The following is a 14,196-nucleotide window of genomic DNA, read 5'->3' as shown; positions in this document are numbered from 1 at the left end:
AGAACTGTGGTTGCTCTTTTAAGTACTTCTTGGCAAACTGCAACCCGGCAATCCTATTTTTGCTGCTAACCAAAGGTTTGCATCTTAGTATGGCCTCTGTATTCTTTTCATGAAGTCTTCTGCAGACAATGGTCATTGACAAATCCACACCGGACTCCTGAAGAGTGTTTCTGATCTGTCGGACAGGTGTCTGGTTTTTTTCCCTTTATTATAGAGAATTCTTCTGTCATCAGCTGTGGAGGTCTTCTTCGGCCTGCCAGTCCCTTTGCGATTAGTAAGCTCACCAGTGCTCTTTCCTCTTAATGATGTTCCAAACAGTTGATGTTGGTAAGCCTAAGGTTTGACTGATGTCTCTAGCAGTTTTAGTCTTGTTTTTCAGTCTCATAATGGCTTCTTTGACTTTTATTGCCACAACTTTGGTCCTCATGTTGATAAACAGCAATAAAAGTTTCCAAAGCTGATGGAAAGACTGGAGGAAAGACTAGGTGCTGTGCGCTCTCTTATACCTGCATTCGGGAGGCAATTAAACACACCTGAGCAATTACAAAAATGCGTGAAGCCATGTGTCCCAAACATTATGCCCTGAAATGGGGGGGGGGGGGGGGGGGGTCCTATGTATAAATACAGCTGTAATTTCTACATGGTGAAACCAAAATGCATAAAAATGGCCTTTATTAAAATCTGACAATGTGCACGTTAACCTCATGTGATTTTATTTTCCTATTGCAAATCTCAAATTGTGGAATACAGAGGCAAATAAATAAATTATGTGTCTTTGTCCCAAACATTATGGAGGGCATTGTGAGATTTTTAAAACTGGATTTGGAAAATAACAAGAAAATTAATGGCTAACATATTGTATAACCACAAATACTCCAATGCAGTCACTGGCAAATATTATGGCAACAGTTAACAGGAAGTAACCAGATGGCAAATACCTATTTGTCAAATGTATAAATATAAGTAAAGACAAATAACTGGATTACTATATTGCCTACTTTGGGAACTGCTTTAGTGCGACAGCCTGCAAAACAGCTAAGCTAGCTGCACAGAAACAGACAAAAAGTTTAAGTGATCAGATGCAAGCTCTTACAAAAGCAATCAAGATCACATCGTTTCCATGGTCCAATTGGCTGCTGCAATATTTATTCAATTTTTCATCGTGGAGTATAATAGCTTAATTACTCATGATAAATTACTCTATGCACTGATTAGATGCAAGAATTCCTCCCAAAACAGAAAACCTGAAGATCTTTTCCAATCATAAGTGCTACTAAGGTTTATCTACCATTATGCTAATGTAATCCTATTCAGTGCTACGTTGGCATTAAAAGTATTTTATTTATTTCATCTTATTAAAACCATTTAAGAATAAAACTCTCTTGAAGCCTTGTTTCAAGAAAACCCACTCAACACTTTGTCTCCCTTCTTAACTATAGTCACCTGTCCAAGTATTTGCTGGATAAATCAATATTTATTCTCATTGTTAGAATTTATTCCCCATAAATACATCTTACTTTAACTATTGCATTGCTGCCAAATCCTCTCTGGATTTTATCCAACTGGGATTTATTATTTCAATAAATGAAATCCATTTTAAGATCATCGTGGTCAACAAATGCATTTTCATGATCTGCCCTTTCCCGCTAAACTATCTCTCCTTGCACATTAAACCTATTCTCTATAACCTGCACGTTATAATCACTAATTATCAGAAATGTCCTCCCTTATCAGCCTTCCTGACAATTTTTTCTCGTTATTTAGAAACTCCACCAGTCATTCCCAATCAAAAATTCTCCCAGTCATCAACTCATTTTCTGCTCTTAGTTTGAGGATAAAGCAGAATGTTGCAATCTTACTATCTGTATTGATCATTGTACTCCATAACCATTTCAAAATCAAAAGTACACTTCAAATTTAAGATTGTCCATATGCTGCTGCTTCAGCCCATTGGCCACTGAAATCCAAAAGTTCCCTCCAGAGTCAACAATCTGCATGTTCTTAAAGTGATAACATATTTTTATTTGTGCACTGTGTGTGTGTGTCAAGAAGAGCATTATCAAAAAGATATAGTTATATTGTCATAATGACACATCTTGTATTGTGGATACTGTTTGATATTGAGCCTTTATTTAGCATCTGCACATTGCATATAACCCTTACCATGTGCTGGGTAAACTGTCCCAGAAGATTAGAGTTATGAAATTTGTGGAAAATGTTCCTAACAGTCCAACGTGAAGAGTCAAGAAGAAACTAAAGTCAGCCAGTTTCGAAACATTGCAGATAAACTCTGCTGATGCAAACAAGCCTTTTTAAGATTATTCAAACTGATGGAAGAACAAAGAAAGGAACCATAAATGTGTAGGTTGATGAAATGCTGATTGGTAGTAAACTATAAAGTGATATAGCTATTTCAAAGCTAAGTAGTCAAGCAAGATGAAATAGATTAAGAATACATATTTGATCCTCATAAGACTAGCAAAAACAAATGCCCAGCAGTTGGCACTAGACTAAAGAACCAGAGAATGAACTTTTTATAGGGCATATCATACAAACTCTGCCATTGCTGATAAGCGGGAGCTGTTGCTGCAGTGTAAGTGCTTGAAGAGTTGCGTTACTTTTTACTCCAAGACTCTGAGGTTTGCAGGGAAACATATCTTGCCTATGGCAGTAAAGGTTCAATGCTACATGCACCATCTGTAAAGAGCAGGGAGAATGTGCGCCAGAATGGTGACATTGAGGAAACTGTCAAAGAAAGCTGAACCAATGGCTTCAGTATACAGATGCATGATCCATATATGTATGTTAATTATTTCATTTATTTTGGGTCCCAAGTAAGCCTGTACAAAGTAAGTTGTTTAACGAATGTCCACGTAAAGTATGGAACCACTGTAGTTCAATGCAATGGTGCAGTCACTTAAAGGCAACAACAGGTTACAACTTGGTTGGAGGTCTAACCATACTAATCAAGGTATACATGAAATGAAACAATCATGCATAGAAAATCTGACTGCCTAAATGAGACACTTTTTTTTTGAAGGCTATTGAGGATCAGAATGAATCAAGAGGCTATGTTCCAAGAATCCATGAGCCACTGACAAGCAAACATCCTAACACACCTCTCAGCCACGCTATTGAATGCCACTGAATAATATTTCTAATACTATATTCCAAAGAATATTAATTGGTTTCTGCAAATTGTCCCCAGAGCTTGGGATAGAACAAGTGTAAGGGTGATTGTTGGTCGGCACGTACTCAGTGGCTGAAGGCCTTGTTTCCACACTGCATCTTTAAAACTAAAAACTTTAAGGCCATTTTTCTGTCACCATATGCCTAGAACAGCAGACCACTGGGATAATGCTTCTCACACCAAGTAATGGTTTCACAAGTCAAAGATAGTAGTGATCCTAGTACAAGAAAAATAAAGTAGCCCCACCAGGGTGTATAAAATTGATGTTAAGTGGATTTATGCTTTGGGAAATAGTGCAGGGAGCAGTTATCAGTAGCAAAAAAGAACTGATGTTCATCAATCCCTACCACTAAAAACCTTTACTTCACATTCCTTCCATATGCTGTATTTTTGTGCTGTATAGTCAGGTTCTCCTATAGTACCTCATCCAGTGTGGTAGCATCTCCAGAGAACATGGACATGCTCTCCAGAGATGCTGCCTGACTCGCTGAGTTACTCCAGCACAGTGGCTTTTTTTGTAAACTATAATCTGCACATCCTCATTGCTTCATCCTATGTAGTACTGGTTTAGAGGGCAACGTTGTGACAGTACACAAAAGTACTTCAAAACAATTACTTCTAAATGGGAAACTAATTAACTATGTTTCTATAAGTAGAATATAGCAGCATCAGAAGTTCTGAAACATAAGGCACTCAGGATATTGTACTTTGTTATTGTACTGTAGCCTCAAGGTTCAGTCAATTCTTCCAATATATAATCTTAACTTTTGCAGTCATTATTTTGAAGCCATTCAAGGAGCCACGGTAAATATTCAGGTTGTTCAGGTCCCAGAAATGTTGGAAAGTAACCAAAAGATGTTTTTTTACATCTATTTGGTACTTACTGTTTTGAATAGTCTTCTGCATTTCTTGGAGATTCATTAGGTAGGACCACTCAGTTGACCAAGAAAACAGTTACCTTGAAAAGTCATCTCCAGGAAATGATAAAAATTCTTTTCTGACTATGTCCTGGAGTAGAACTTACCTGAAAATGATGAATACAATTCTTTACTGACTGTCATGTCACCATGGCAAATCGAGCACAGGGTAGATGCAAAGTTGTAAGTTGCATTCTGGGCTCCTATTGTCACTCAGTGAAATACTACTGGTCGCTTATTTTGGTCCGTGTTGCAGAGGAGTTCCAGTTCCTTCAGGAATAGCACCTCAGACTTTACAAAGATCCTTCATAGTTGTCTATTTTAATTCATTATCCAATGATGAATGCAGGTGCAATAGGCAAACGAGGTATGTCTGCTAATCAACAATTTATACGTTATATTTAACATTCCCATACAAAGTGTTTTGAGTCGCCAATGAAGTATAATTATGTACATAAGAAAATTAGGGCAATGTGCAATTGTCACAACAATTTATACTGTCTACTCAAGTGTTAAGAATTCCCTGGTATTTGGCTACATTTCTTAACATAGTAGTAGTATATCAAATATTGGTCACGGGTATTATTATTGTATGTGGAAAACTATCGAAAAGCAAAGCAGTGACCAGAGATGAATGAACACCGTAAAATAGAACACGATGTTTTTGTCCATTGGTCTTCAACACCAAGAAAGCAGATTGTTAAGTAGGTTTCCCCCTCAGCTCAGCCGATAAACAATTAAAAACTGTTCAAGAGGAAAATGAAAGGCAAAATTAGAACTGAAATTGTTTATTTCACTTCTGTAGATGAATGTTATTCAGGTTAGTTGATACTGTACCCAAATTTTCAAAAAGATTCCGAGTCAGTAATGCAGCACAAAGGCAGGCCCTTCACCGCATGCCTTTGATGGCTTTCCTATATCCCGTTAGTCAAAACTGTACACAATAGTCCCATTGTGGTCTCACCAATGTCTTGGACTACTGCAACATTATGTCCCAACTGATGAAAGCCAGTGTATTTTTCACCACTCTACCACTAAAGCCACTTTTAGGGATCTACGAACTTGTACTCCCGAGTCCCTCTGATCTACAACACTCTCCAGTGCTCTGTGAAAGTATTATCCTGGTTTGACTTCCCAAAATGCAACAAATCACACATCTCTGATTTAAGTGCTGTTCATTTTTGGCCCATTTACCAAGCTGATCAAGATCCCACTGTAATTTTTGATAATTTTCTTCACTAACTCCAATACCACCAATTTTAGTGTCATTTGCAAGCTCACTAACCACCCCGAGCACATTCACATCCATGACAAACAGTGGGCCCATCACCAATCCCTGTAGCACAGCACTAAGGCAGGAACGGGGTACTGATTGGGGATGATCAGCCATGATCACATTGAATGGCGGTGCTGGCTCGAAGGGCCAAATGGCCTACTCCTGCACCTATTGTCTAATCACAGGCTTCGTCTACAAAATCAAACTTCCATCATCACTCTCTACTTCCTACCTTCAAGCAAATTATGTATCAAATTAGCTAGCTCTATGGATCCCATGCAGTATACGGTGCGAGTTTTGTCAAGGCCTTGCTAATGTCTATACAGACAATGCCCACCACCCCACTCTCAATGGTCTTGTTTACCTCTTCAAAAAACTCAGATGCGATAGAATTTTGAGGTGTGATATTTGAACTGATTATTTGCTTCAGTGCAAGTGCAAATAAAAGTTGAAGTAAAATTCAATTACATTGAATCAAACAATTTTAACCTGCTGGACAGGTCATAATTATATAAATGGCCAAATCTGATTATCGCTGCAAAAACAACTTAAATTACATTATCTTTGCAATGTTACTAGGCATTAAGACAAATGTAGACCAGTGGATATATGACAATTTGAAATGAGGTTCTATACATTTCTTGACCATATTTTTATACTACCCTCTACCATTTGAATTAAAAAGGACACCAATGCTTCAACATGTTGACCTATGGATTAACTTTAGAACAGAAAGTTTGGAGCAGACTCTACAAGATAAAAACAAAAAAATGCACATATTGCACAACATCAAAACATGGAAACCAAAACCTTTATTTCATAACTCTGGGGGAGAAAAATGTATGGTCAGAATCTGGCATGCACCTCCAGGGTGCATTGTATGGTAGGTTCAATTCTACCATTCAAAAAGAGCCAGAATTATCTGAAAAGGGAAGAATATTACAGGGCAAGGAGCAGAGAGGAAAGGCCAAACTGTTCTCCCATAAATGTAGTATTAACAGGCTCCAAGGGCTTCTTATGGACCAAATATAAATAAAACCAACATACGGTATCCTTGATTCAAAGGAGCCAAACAAATGAAGTGCTTGTGAACCTTTCAGAATCGTAAATGAAGTGTAGCTCAGTATTTTGCTTCTGAAGCAAACGTAATTAATTTTGGCGTGCAAGATCATTTTCCCATTTCATCCAAATGTTTACTGCAGATTTCTTGATCAAAGATGATTAGTGAATTATCATCAAATATAGGTCCAATAATTGAAATTAGGTTTTATAAACCGTGGTATTGTGGGACATAATTATAAATTAGGATGGTCCAGTCACTTTCAAATGAGGTGTACAAAAGAGTTTTACTAATCTTGATGAAATGTGGAAAGAGGAACCAGGCTATTTCAGCTGATTGGCAACATGTGTGCCTGGTGTTCAAGAGCTGTGTAAATGATTCTGCAGAAATAATGGATGCAAATTATAGATATTATTAAGTTTTTAGCTCATCGTCCTAAAAAAAAATATTTTATACGTTTGTTAACTTATTTAGACAAACGAATGGAGTTGCTGGTGAAAGAGTAAAAATGTTGCTCCCATTTCATATCGGTCAATTTTCTGCAAAATTACACAAGCAGAGTCAAAGCAAAGACAAGTGATCCATGGCTGGTAAGTGGGAGATCAATGACTCAGATAGCAACGATGGAAGGTGCTGAATAAGACACCATACACTCTATCCTTATTTTGAAGCAAAAACATTATTTTATTTTTCATTTAAGTAGCAGAATAGCAATTTGGGAGAGATATGTTTGGAGCATAGGACTGTATCTATAATATTGCTCAAGGAATTATGGACGCAAAACACGCACTACAACACAATGACCAGTGGATGATTATTTCCACGTGATTGGTTTACAAAGGAATTATGACAAGTAGTGACACAAAATTCCCATTATGGAGCAAGATTTTGCAGGTGTGAAATACATACTGTTGAATTTATGCATTGAAGGTTTATTCTATAATAAAGAATTAGAACTACACCGCCATGAAGAATTCAAGTTCTCACAGAACACTGTTAAAACAAAAACCATCACGCAGATTCTGGAGAATCTGAAAATACAACTATAAAAATTTCCTAAATGGCTCATTTGGCAAAACATTTTAAATATGATTGTTAGCTTGTGTAAAAAGGTATGTAATGTTCAAGAGAAAATGTATCATATACCATTAATGGCTAAAACAGGAAGGACTGCAGGTTGACATTACTTAAATTACCCTACACAAAAATGGAATTTAACAGGACGATTTCATTTAGACAAAGAAATAGAAGTCCGTAAATCCAAGTTTGTTACCGTCACTAGAGTAGGTGACAATATATACAAATCCAGAACGTTTCATACATTTATAGAAGCGAGTTGAAATTAAATGTGGTATATCATTTACTTCAAATTCAAGATAAAACAGCAGTTTTTATTAAGGTGGTGAGCTAAGGAAATGTTGACAAATGAGAGATTAATGGGATTGCAAACATATATTTCACCAGCAACAAGAAAATTAAAAGAATGAAGTTAGTAGACAGTTAAGATGCAGATTATTCATTATATGTTTATGTGGTAGGGCATTTTAACATGAATGTTGCCTTTGTAATAAATGTCATACAATTATTGAATCTTTAATAAAATGCCACAAGCTATGATCGCTTTGAATGTAGTGATCAGGGTGGGGACTGAATCAAGGTTTAGGTTTGAACTGATATCTATCATATATATATATATCATATATAATTTAAAACTCTGTGTGCGTGTGTGTGTGCGCGCGTGTCATTTTGCCTTTGAAACGTATCTCCTCGAAAACCGGACGGCGAAACGGGAAATCTTTACATATTTTAGTACAGATTTTCCATGTGATTTTAGAAATCCACTCCTCTGTACATTTGGTACATTATTTTCCCGACTTTTTGAAATTAAAATTGTTGACCAATCTGACTTTTTTTTTAAAAATCTGACCGCTGCCCAGCTGCAGACGTTACAATAAGTGTGAATTTTTTACATCTTCTGGTAGAAATTTTCCTTATGATTTCAAAAATCCAATCCTGAATTTGGTGAATTATTTCCTGAGATATTTACTTAGATTTATCACCAAACTGCCAATTTTCAAAAATATAAAGGCTGCCCAGCTGCTGACCCCACAATGCCTTTCCTCATGCCCCCCCTCCCCGGATTAATGCAGCTGCTGTCAACGCGCATGCGCATTTTCCCCATGAGTTACGTTAGCCCACCCCACCCCCCCCCGTTCTTCAAAAGGCTCAAAAAGAACGAGAAAGTTTTGCAGCAAAGATCCTACAGTTCCGCTCTGCTATAGGATCTGTGTTCTGCAGTATCGCGAGGTCAGCGGCGCTAACGCGCTGAAGATCTTTCATCTGGCTGCCCGTGCAGCTTGTGAAGCCACGCCCCTCCCCTCCACTGCCCCCCTGCACCCCCAGCTGCTGGTTTCCAGCCTTTCGCCGCCCACTCACTAGCCCGGCTCTGCTCCCCCCCCCCCCCCCCCCCCCCCTCGCTACCCGTCACAGGGGAAGACATCCTCGCCGTGTCCGCGGCCAGAACGTCTGTAATGCTGGCAGAAGCCACGATCGGCCGGTCCTTGTTGCTTTTGGCAGTCCTCAGCAAAGAGCCTATCTTTGGTCCTCGGATCGCTCCGGGCTCGCTCGGGCCCCTGCAGCCTGCAATCCTCTCACTCTCTCCCCCCCCCTCCTTTCTCTCCCTCACCCACCCTTCCTCTCCTCCTCCCCTCCACCCGCCCGCTCCCTTTGTCTCTTGCCCTTCTGTCTCTGCCCCTCACTCTCTAGACACGCCTGCGAGTTGGGGGCTATGCGTCAGAGAATAGGGCGGTTATGGAGTAAAAGGAACAAATTAATAATATTAATATATCAAGGGGGATAGTTAGCGTGTGGGTAATTAGTGTGTGTGAGGCCGCATGCCCCCCCCCCCCCCCCCCGGCAAACGTGCATGGGGGGGGGTGGACCAGACACAACGGGGCTGCACTTGGTCTAGTATTATAATAAAACTGATCTTGGAAGTTTACTTGTGGGTTTGCTTGCTTGCTTGTTTGAACTTTTTCTTTGATTCGCATCTCCTCGAAAACCTGACGCGGTAATGGCGAAATGTTTACATATTCCGGTAGAGATCTCCTCATGATCTCAAAAATTCCCTCATCTGAAAATTTGATATATTATTTCCCGAGATTTTTTAAATTAAAATTGTTCACCAATCTGACATCTTTTTAAAATCTAACGTGCTGAAGCTGGATGACGTCACATGCAGAATTTTCAACGCGCAGCATAACAGTTTTCCACGAGCTGCGAGTTACGTGGCCCAGCCACACGCCCCTCCTGGCCGGGGCTCTGGATTGAAGCCATTGAACACGTGCTCAAGTCGCGCTCCGCTGGGCTCCTTCAAGTTCTGCAACATAGCGGCGGTGGTCGTTATCGCAGCGCGGTTGCGGACAAGCACAGAGGAAAAGTGGCCGTGTCGGCTGTCACAGGGGACGACCTCCTCTCAGTCTCCCCCGCACGATTGTCTGTCGGGGTGGTGGTTAGTATGTATGTGTGTGTGGGGGTGGTAGTGTGTGTGTGTGTAGGGGGGGGGGGGGGGGGGGGGGGGGGGGGGGTGGGTAGGGTTAGTGTGAGTGGGGGGGTGGTTAGTGTATGTGCGCGCGTGTGGGTGGTTAGTGTGTGTGACGCCGAAGGCCGCCCCCCGCAACCGCTCGTTGAGGGGACGGAACAGAAAATGTATAGTTACTTTTCAGTAATTAAAAGCTTTGTGGAAATTAGGATACCATCACCGAAAAAAAATCACAAAAGCAAACTATTTTATTTAACTGGGCAGTGTGCTGTGCTGCTGAGCGCTATGGTATTGGAGCAACAATAAATCTTGAGGACTAGTACAGAATTGACAACAATTCCACAGCCCTTTGCCAAGTAACGCATGCATATTAATGTCTGATGTTGCCAGGATCAAGCTAGTTGGATCAGAAATCTTATGATGCAGTCGCATTGCTCAAACAAAAAATGGTAAAGTGAATGTAGTTTCCTAATATTTTTGGGGGGTTTTTGTGATCTTCAATATTTGTTAATGTTAACTTCCCATTCCATTTGTTGAGATTGGTTAGTATTAGACTATAAGTAACATTTTTGTGTAATTCAATTTCTGAAATAATTACTACTTGTAGCTTTATGTTGACAAAATTGAAATCACACAGAGCTTTTTAATCTATCCAATTTTATAGTAACTTTTCAGATCTGCAGCTCGTTTTATGCCTTCCAACATAAATGGCCACACCTTGAGCTAGAAATACATCTCTTTCAACACCAAAATGCTATGCCTCAGCCTAGGTTGGACCCCTTTCAATTCATTTCAGACATTCAATCTGAACTAGTCACATTTCCCATTTTATGATAATAGTAGTTAAAGTGGAAAGAGAAAAAAGGGAAAAGTAAAAATGTCTATCCGGCAGATGTCAATTTAAACATTTGTGGGCTAAATCATATCCTGGCATGCAAACAACAAAAAAAAATCTAAAAGCCTATTAAAATAAAATGTCAAGTAAATAAAGAATTACTATGCAAAACAAAAAAATAGGCAACATTGTGGAAAAGAACAAAAATGTTAACACAAAAAATTTACAACTGGGACCTCCCCCCCCCCCCCCGACAAATAGGGAAACGTTTTTTTTTTTAACTGTAAGAGTATAGTATAAAAATATTAAGACAATATAACTCTCCCCAAAGTAGTAGTGGGAGTAACTGAGAGAATAATAATCATCCCAAATAAAACTATCCTGGTTTCTTAATAACCTATTGCTGCTTGGCAGATGTGAAGACCACCATTTATCCAAAGTAGGCAAGACGAAAATGAAACAGCTTATTCTTATTATAACATATTAGAAAGATCAGTTTGTAACTATCATGATTATCTGGTCTATATTTCTTTTAATTTATGAAACAAGTTGATGACTGGCAATGCACTAGCATACATTGCCTCTAGAACAATGAAACTACTTAGAATAGAATTCCATCAAAAATATGTTATGACCCACGTGGCAAGACCATGCTTTGTAAGCTTTTGTGCAAGCGTGCAAGTTGAATGCGATGGCACGACAAAATCTGGTTTTAATCTAGATTTCTGCATTAAAACAATCTTTTCTGCCCTTACTCATTTAAGTTATCTTGCTGTACAGTATTAATAGATCAGGAATAAAACAGCTTAACATTTCTGGTAGAATCTGCTTCAAAGCTCAATGCCTTCAATCATATTCATGTCATGGAAGTATGGTCATTAGATCCAGAGAAAACAAACTAACGCAATATTAAACTACACAATATAAAGATTGTTCATTTAAACCAGTTTATTAAACCAGACACTTAATATTTTTTACTTGAAAGCAATCATTACACACACATATATTCAACAATTAAAGAATATTGGTTGTGTCTTCTGTATGGGTATCTAAAGCATTTATTTCAAACGTTTTTTTTTAAATAAAAATGTATTGTATTTCTGTAATGCTAGAAATAACTACACAATGATTACAATGCAAAATCCTGAAAAGGAAATAAAAGATTAAACAAATACAGCATTAAATATTAACGGTCTCTTTGGCAAATAAAATGCCTCAGCTTGATAAAAGACTATTAAATACACGATATTGTGAGTGAACAGAAGAAATGAACTCTAAAGAAATGACACGGGAGGCAATAAAGAGACACATGACAACTAAATAAAAGGCCAAAAGCACATAAGATACTATTAAAGACTATTTTAATGTTGTTGCAATTTCAACATGCAACAATCATTGGTGTGCAATAGGCCCACACATTAAGATTTCATTTAACGTATTTTAAATCCCTGCATAAAGTACATTCTACACCTACAGATAAAAACCCAACCACCAGCAGTTTCAAAGTCTGGTTATTCACCTAAAATTGGATTGGCTAATTTAATACACTGGTATGAACTTCATGAGGCATGGCAGGAATTATGTTACTTTAAAATTAACCTATAAAATTGAAAAGAAAAAAATATTAACCTCAGCTTCAATGTATAGTTTCCAGAATCTGCCAGAGCTTGGGAACTGTGTGACAAGTCGCTCATAGGTCTTCCGCGCTTTGTCTATTGGTTGGTTCTAAAAGTAAAAACCATCAAAAATGTTTACAACAATATAAGCCCTTGGAGTTTTACTCCCCCAATCTCAGCAAGAGGCAATTTTCACAATTGTTTTAAAATCAATGTGCAATTTTTTTTTGAATTGTATAGTAAGCAAACATAACCCTATTTCACTAAACCTGTGCCTCTCGTATGAGAATGCTCCAAGCATCAAGGTCATATGGATTTTCTTCTAATTTCTTTTCTGCCTTCTTCACTTTTTCAGGAACATACTCCGGAGCCTGTGGAAAAAGAAAGCATAAACTTACACCACTATTTGCACTCTTACCTGTCTTAGAGGTTTCAAAATATGATCCACAACTTAAAAAAGTGGCAATTAGTTACACCAAAACCTTTGTAATACACTATTGTTAAATGAAATCCTGCACCTAATTTCTATGTTTCTATGAAATGTACAAATCACATCCCAATTGTTAAGCCACAACAGCTCAATGACAACAATTCATTTGATGATTCCAACATACTTCCTGTCAGCTGTACATTTAAAACTACTTTTGAAAATTGATGCACTAAGTGTATTTTCATGGCTTTGGACAGATGAGCAGTCCAAACAGCCCTGTTCTTTATAATATATACATAAATTTGAACAAGAAATCAAGCAGTGCCTCCAAACCAATTCCTGCAAAGAAAAAGAAGATAGTAAACAATCGTGAAACTGGCATTAAATCAACCAGAATACTTCCTTTCAATACACTTCCTACTACCCGATTACCTTTTAAAAAGTGTTAGATCCTGCATCAACTTTGACTGCAAGCCAGTTTTTATAGGTTTGCTGACACCATTTTAATTTGTGAGCAGTGAATCATTCAAAAATACAATTTATTGCTCGGTCACCAATGAGATGTGAACAGGAAGGAATGAGGGACAAACATTAACAAGTAGGCAAAATAATATTTCTGGGCATGTATAACTTCACTGACCTTGGATCCAGGAAACCATTTAATAATGAAACTCTGTAGGCACAGGGCACATGTATATTGAGATATGCTTCAAGCAAGACAGCACGTACAAAGTTAAAAAAAAACCCGATATCAACTGGGCATTGAACATTTTCATCTCATGGCAGGATTACTAAAGGTCAGACACAAAGGACAGAAGTAACTCAGCGGGTCAGGCAACAGACGTTTAATTCTGGACACATCCACCTGGAGAAGTCTGAAGGATCACGACCTGAAACGTCATCTACCCACTCTCTCAGGAGATGCTGCTTGACCCGCTAAGTTACTCCAGGGTCTTGTCCTTTTAAACTAGCATCTGCAGTTCCTTGTTTCTACACATCCATCCTGTTATGTTGACCCCAATGATGATTGCATCCTCTTAAGACATTTATTTTACTCATTTTTGGAATGTGAGCATTGCTGGTAGAACAACTGTTATTGTCCATTCCAAACCAGATTGTGTTGCTTGCTGGGCTATTTTCAACCAGCACCAAGGCCTGGAGCCTGATATACAGTTCACAATCTTTGTTAAAAGACATTGGTGGACCAGATGGGCAATCTTGTATTATCATGAAAATCACTTACTAGCTTTTCATTTTCATCTAGTTTAATTTCCCTCATTGAAATTCCCCAACTACAGTTCTATAACATGTTGGTGAGGCCACATTTGGAG

General features: G+C 38.4%; 1 protein-coding gene across 1 annotated transcript in view; it reads right to left on the bottom strand.

The window, feature by feature from the left end:
- Positions 1-14,196, bottom strand: part of cstf3 (cleavage stimulation factor, 3' pre-RNA, subunit 3) — an 86,006-nt gene that overhangs the window by 60,544 nt on the left and 11,266 nt on the right. Inside the window, exons 2-3 of the mRNA XM_055649228.1 lie at positions 12,705-12,806; positions 12,449-12,544 (exon numbers count right to left, since the gene is read on the bottom strand). Of these exons, the coding sequence (XP_055505203.1) occupies positions 12,449-12,544; positions 12,705-12,806 (198 nt within the window). The remainder of the gene's footprint in view (positions 1-12,448; positions 12,545-12,704; positions 12,807-14,196) is intronic.

This window comes from Leucoraja erinacea, chromosome 18 (assembly GCF_028641065.1).
Source record: "Leucoraja erinacea ecotype New England chromosome 18, Leri_hhj_1, whole genome shotgun sequence".
NCBI lineage: Eukaryota > Metazoa > Chordata > Chondrichthyes > Rajiformes > Rajidae > Leucoraja > Leucoraja erinaceus.
This window is presented reverse-complemented; position numbering and strand designations above follow the sequence as displayed.